The sequence below is a fragment of the Dioscorea cayenensis genome, unplaced genomic scaffold (assembly GCF_009730915.1).
Source record: "Dioscorea cayenensis subsp. rotundata cultivar TDr96_F1 unplaced genomic scaffold, TDr96_F1_v2_PseudoChromosome.rev07_lg8_w22 25.fasta BLBR01001431.1, whole genome shotgun sequence".
Classification (NCBI taxonomy): domain Eukaryota; kingdom Viridiplantae; phylum Streptophyta; class Magnoliopsida; order Dioscoreales; family Dioscoreaceae; genus Dioscorea; species Dioscorea cayenensis.
The window spans coordinates 7,630-13,699 of NW_024087822.1; the positions used below are offsets into that span (position 1 = coordinate 7,630).

Below are 6,070 nucleotides of genomic sequence, written 5' to 3' on the forward strand. Positions count from 1 at the left end.
ATAAACTCCCTCACGAACGGTCAAACTGAGCAAAGAACGGCAGATTCTCACCGATGACATGCAACCGGCTGTAATCAAGCTCGAACAACTCAAACGAGGAGAAATGAGGAGAACAACAAGATGTAATGCAACTCCCTATGCATTGTCTATCGTAAAACCAAGGTAAAGTTCTCGAAAAAGTTGAACATAACGATTTGGCGCTTCCTTTCCCACCATTTTCGCTCAAAACTGGATTTCACAACACTAATCTCATCTCGGGGTTGAACTAGATGTGATAATGAGTGAAGTTAAACACTAACTGAGGCATACTGTGTAAAGAGAGGACTGTAAGCTAAAATTACGATTGATTTGAACAAGCATTCTTTCCCTAATAATAATAATAATTATTATTATTATTATTATGTTTCTGACCAGAGAGAGGCGCATGAATGGTGGAAAAGTTTGTCCTGAAGTTTGACAGACTTGAAGGAGGAGGCGTCCACATCTCGCCGAGAGAGAGAGAGAGAGAGAGAGAGAGAAGGGCCCTAATGGCGGCGACCTCCCACCTCTCCAAGCTCGGCGTTTCTAGAGCGGTTCAGGAATCCAAAGAACTAGGGATCCGATGGCCGGCTTTTTGTACGCCTTCCAGTACTGCCACCAATGCCACCGCTGTCACGGTGTCCGTTTCTGCTCACCCATCCTTTAGGTATTGTTCTTTCTTTGCTTTGCTTTGCTTTGTTTGTCCAATCTTCTTTTTGGTGATCCGAGGTTCACATTGTCTGAATGGAAACCGTGATCTAATTTATTGGAGAATGTGTTTGATATCACGAGTTTGTGTCTTTTTTCCTTCATAATTTTCTAAAAAAAATTTCAAATTTAATTGGAACTGCAGATGTTCTCAAAATTAGGCTTCAAATGCAGCGAGCGGGTCAGCGAGGTCCTTTGATTGGAATGGTATCTGATACAATTTTCTTGTATTTTGGAAAAAAAAAATCAAATTGTTTTGAAATTTCCACAACCTGCAGGGAAAGCTTTGTGGAAAAATAGTGAAAATTGAAGGACCTGTGGCACTGTGTTCAGGGCTTGCACCTGCGATGGTTAGGTCTCTTCTTTGTGGGGGCCTTCGATTGAGCTTATATGAGCCTTGCAAGTCTTTCGCTGATTCTGTTTTTGGTTCAGCTAACATCTTTGTTAAACTTGTATCTGGGACCATCTCTGGTGCCATTGCAACAGCAGTCACCAATCCTGTAGATGTTCTTAAGGTAGTGGAAGCCTCATATAAAGCTTTTAATGATTACCATTCCAGTTTTTTTCTCACAGTTGTGTTTCTTGAAAACAGGTACGTATGCAAATGAACATGAATCCTCAAAGGGGACCTGTTGGGGAGCTACGGCAAATTATATCGGAGGAGGGATTAAAAGGGCTTTGGAAGGGAGTTGGTACTTCAATGACCAGAGCTGGAGCTCTCACAGCATCACAATTAGCAACATATGATGAATCCAAGCAGGTCTATCTTCTGGCTTTGCTATATAGGGTTTCTTCATTCTGATCGTCAGTTACTATTACCTTATCATCCAGGCATTGCTCAGATGGACACCTCTTGAAGAAGGTTTTCTTTTGCATCTCATGTAAAAAGAGTATAATTCTTATTGATACAAGTCCTGCCATGAGAGAGGTGAGAATGTTTCAAGAAAAAAACTAATATTATGCTGTGCTTATCTGAAGATCAAGTTGCATAGCTGGAGCTGTTGGGACTCTCGTAACGGGGCCTATGGACATCGTTAAAACGCGTCTTATGTTACAACAAGAATCTAAAGGCGGCATAATTTATAGGAATTCATTTCACTGTGCATACCAGGTTTGGATCCAATCTAATAACTTTTTTGCAAAGAGAATCTTTTAGATTAATGCAACATGAATGGCTTTTCGCAATTTCTAGGAATTGTTGTTAGATCATTTTGATTAGCACCAAACATCTTTTTGTTTCCACCAATTAGACTATGAACTGTCATTGTAATGTCTTAGATAAGTCAATATATATATATATATATATATTTACTTTTGAAAGAAATGCTATTCTTAACTTCACTGAAAAGAGAGACGTAGATGTCCCTCGGGGGTACCCCTTGATAAGCATTTGGCAATTCAAATAATGGCAAAAACTATTCATAAGCATTATAGCATTCTTGATTGGTTAAGTAGCCTCAGAAAACCAACATCAATCCAATTGAATCTGGTTGTCTTCTTCCTTGCTTGTGTATAGCTATAATCATTATTGGTTTGGCACTAATTAGTGGAGCTGAATTTCCATTCTTTCATTATAAAATGTTATGATCTTAATTTCTATCAATTTTACATTGTTCAGATGATACTATATGCAATACCAATTTTTCTAGGAAAAATGACCATATGGACCTTGGAATTTTTCATAGTAACCAGAAGGTCCATATGAATTTTCGAGTGGCCTACAGGATCCTGTTTCTTCTCTAGGTTACCATTGAAATCCTGACAGACATCATTAGAAATAGTGCTTACTTTGTGGTTGGGGGATTTTTAATAAGTTCATTCTTCAACTTGGCCCTCATCTTCTTGCATAATCAAGTTTGTGCTTTGGTTGTTGGACAACCTTATAAATGTTTGGTGTGGTCAAAGGCAAGGAGAAGGCCATGTTGTGAACTTCACCATACTTTTATCCAGTGTTATAAAGCGAGAAAGGCGCTCGCCTAGGTGCTCAGGCGAGGCGAGACCTTAATGTCTCAACACCCTTTGGACAAGACGCCTTCAATGAGGCGAGCCTAGGCCAGTGCTTTTTGCCTGGCGCCAGGCATTAAAAAGGTGCGCCTGTCTTATTTTTCTTGATATAGACCTTTTATTTAATGCTTTCAATTAGTGTTTATTGGAATTCTAAAAAGGCACATTTACTAATAAGGTATGAAATAAATTTAGGGGAGGAAAATTTGGTGGTTTTAAAAAGGCACGCTTGTTAATAAATAAGGAAATAAATTTAGAGGAGAAAAATTAAAAGTTTTAAATGCATAGTTGCTATTTTTTAAAACTAATGATTAAATTAAGGAATTAACTAATCAATTAGAGATAATTGAAGAGGTTGCAAAATTAGCACTTGCCATAAAAGTCTGAACAAAAAAAAAAAGAATAGCATACAACATCAAAAAAAGAAAAAAAAAAGATGAAGATGAAACAAGGTTGGTGTTTTGGTGGAAGCATGTGACTTTAATTATTCTAAAAATTATATGTAATATATATATATTAACTAGTGCTTTACTTTGTTCTGGCGAGCTCAGTGGCGCCCTCTTGCCTCGGCAATATAATGTCTTAGCGCCTTAAGAGCGCCTAGCGCTTTTAATTACACTGCTTTTATCGTGGCAGTCAGTTTTAGATAGCATTTGCAACATGTGAGGGCTTCAGTTGAGTCCATAAAGATAAAGTACATCAACCCTGATGAGTGAAAGATTTCATATTTGCTTAGAAATGATGAGGGTTTCTAGATGATATTGCACATCCACCATTTGTACAAGAAGCAGGTGGTGGATTCGAAGTCGAGGAGGTGCCCCATGTAAAACATGCTTGTTTGTCCTTGTCTTTTGCGTGGTTTGTAATAGCTGTTCAAATTGCCTGTCCATCAAGTTATTTATTTGTTTAGCTGTCCTGCCATATAGTGACTGTTTTATGAGGACATTTAGTATGGCTAGATATTATTGTTAGTTGTTTTCATGGTTAAATGTAATAACCTATAGTTTGCCAGGTAAGACTTCATGTCAGTTCCCCTACCAAGTTACCCCTTTCCTGCTGATGTTATGTGTTGCTATTTTGGCGTTGTAGGCTGGTGGGCATTGTTCCTTTATCCACATTGATGTACCGCATGTCTGAGTAGTGTTCTGTTTCGTATGGTAGGCGAGCAAATATGCACCGCTATTGTTAGGATGTGGTCGTATTGTTGACAACATCCCCGTAATTGGTGATGCTTTTATAGACGCTCAACATCCCTTCCCTAGACTTTCAAATTTCGTGATGTAGCCAATTAGATATGTGCCGCTGCAGTCTCGGATGCGGTCATTTTTTATTGAATCCATATAGCAGGCGATGTTGTCATAAATGTTCAGTGTCCTTTCCTGTATGTTCTAATTTTGTGCATAGCAAATTAAACATGCGACATTGTTGTTCGGATGCGGTTATTATTGTTGACTGCATGCACATGGTTAGCGATGTCCTTGTACATCTTTAATTGCGCTTTGCATATCGCGTTTATCTGACATCATGTAGTGAAAACTAGCCAATGTCCACCCATTGCTATTTAGACTGTGTTGCAAACTATGATTTCTGATGTTGATATGGCTTTCTAGGATTTCTGACCACTTTGATGAGTAGCTCTGCGGACTATGCAATTTTACAAATTTTTGATTTTGAGGGATGACCATGTGATGTTTTGGGGATGGTTGAGATTGGCGTATTCATGCATTAAGAAATGACTGTTTTGGTGCATTTAAGATAAAGACTATGCGGTTGAGCACAACTGTGGCAATGTCGTTATTGGTGTATTATATCCAAAGGTCTCAAAAAGTGGGTCAGTAGGCATGTCAGCCAAAGCTCAGAGTCTGCTGGACTTATAGATCTGTTAATATGTGGTGACCTTATTCATGGATATTGGCACTGGTTGTCTTACAAATAGGTGTGAACGGAGAAGGAGGTCACCAACGATATAATCCATAGCTACAGGTGGGCAAATGATGACCCTACTGTGATTCGCCGAGAAGTGTCAATAGACAAACAAAAGGAGTATGGTTGAAATTAAGAGTGAGTGGCCTGGGAAAGAGCTACCAGAGAAGCAAAATATTATTAAACGAGTAGTTAACAAATAAGATATCTAAAACACATACGAGAAAAACCAGCAACAGCGCAAATAAAACTCAAGCCCAATCTAAAGAAACAGTCATGAACAAGAGGAGAAAGACTAATTAAAAACTTAAACCCCGCCTGATTAATCATCTTCATAAGCCATTTCGGTTTCTTCCATGCCCATGTGAAATAAGGACAGCCAAGGCCGACCAAGTGACCATGACCAGTAAGCACCTGTGTAATACGATTCCAATGAGACGGAATGAGCTTCAATCTTAGATGATTCAAGTAACTCAGTAGCTTTCCACAAAGTCTCCAGGATACTCCTTATTGCGCCAGCAGATTGCTTCCTCAGAGTGCAAAGATCGCTTTACAAATTTCTTCCGCAACTGTAGAGAGTCCTTACATGGTTTCAAGACGATTGTGGATGCCACACATGATGTTAGGTGCAGATTTTGCTAAATGGGAACACTGGTCCATGTGTGCTTTCACCATCATCGACAATGATGACTGTTGATAATTGGAACTGATTTATGTACAATATGGCCATTGCACGGCGCCTACTAACAGGTGTATGAGCAAACAAACTACATCTTTGTGGATCGAGAGGACTGGAAAAGTCGGATCAACACTATTTTGAGTATTTTTCCTGAAAGCAAACTTCTCCAAGACGTTGACCTCCACCTCAAATTCCCTGAGTGGCTATTGAATGAAGTTATTCAAGACAACACTCATTCTTACTTACACAAAGGAAGTATGAACGGGTATGAGGCAGCTCAGAGATGTGTCTGAGCGGGCTTGCAAATAGTTGCATGAGAAGGTTGACCAAGAGCGCGATGCTACTACTTATTGCACGGCAAACAGGTGGACTGAGATATACTCTAATGTGGCTTGGCTTCTTTGATCCATTGATTTTGTAGTTAGTGAAACTGTCTTTGTTTTTTGGATCCATTCATCCAATGATTTCATTCGGCAGTTATAATTAGATGTTGTGGTAAGGTGCCATTACCATAGAGGTGTCTCGAGTGGTCCATTGTGAAGTATCTAGGTAAAATTTCTCAGTTAGCAAATGATGACAATGATATGGAAGTCCACCCAACCTCTCGGCCATTTCTGCCCAATTTGTGGGAATCATGCATATCCGATAGTTTACAACTTAATAGATTCAGAAGTCCAAAAGCACACACATGGGTGGTGGGTCCTTATGCTGAATATTCAGTCTGGCAGCTGCCACAAT

At 39.3% G+C, this 6,070-nt stretch overlaps 1 protein-coding gene across 3 annotated transcripts; it reads left to right on the forward strand.

Moving 5' to 3' along the window:
* The first annotated feature begins 675 nt into the window (after positions 1-675).
* Positions 676-3,130, forward strand: LOC120256419 (mitochondrial substrate carrier family protein ucpB-like). Of its 3 annotated transcripts, none has more exons than XM_039264104.1 (7): positions 676-685; positions 872-933; positions 1,005-1,241; positions 1,319-1,486; positions 1,558-1,607; positions 1,705-1,837; positions 2,632-3,130. In XM_039264104.1, exons 2-7 carry the CDS (start codon positions 895-897, stop codon positions 2,704-2,706), a joined length of 702 nt encoding a protein of 233 aa, XP_039120038.1. In that variant the 5' UTR covers positions 676-685; positions 872-894; the 3' UTR covers positions 2,707-3,130. The 3 variants fall into 3 exon arrangements, with proteins under 3 accessions (XP_039120038.1, XP_039120039.1, XP_039120040.1); XM_039264105.1 differs by having other exon boundaries at positions 2,677-3,130; XM_039264106.1 differs by lacking the exon at positions 676-685 and having other exon boundaries at positions 870-933; positions 1,027-1,241.
* Positions 3,131-6,070: the final 2,940 nt, after the last annotated feature.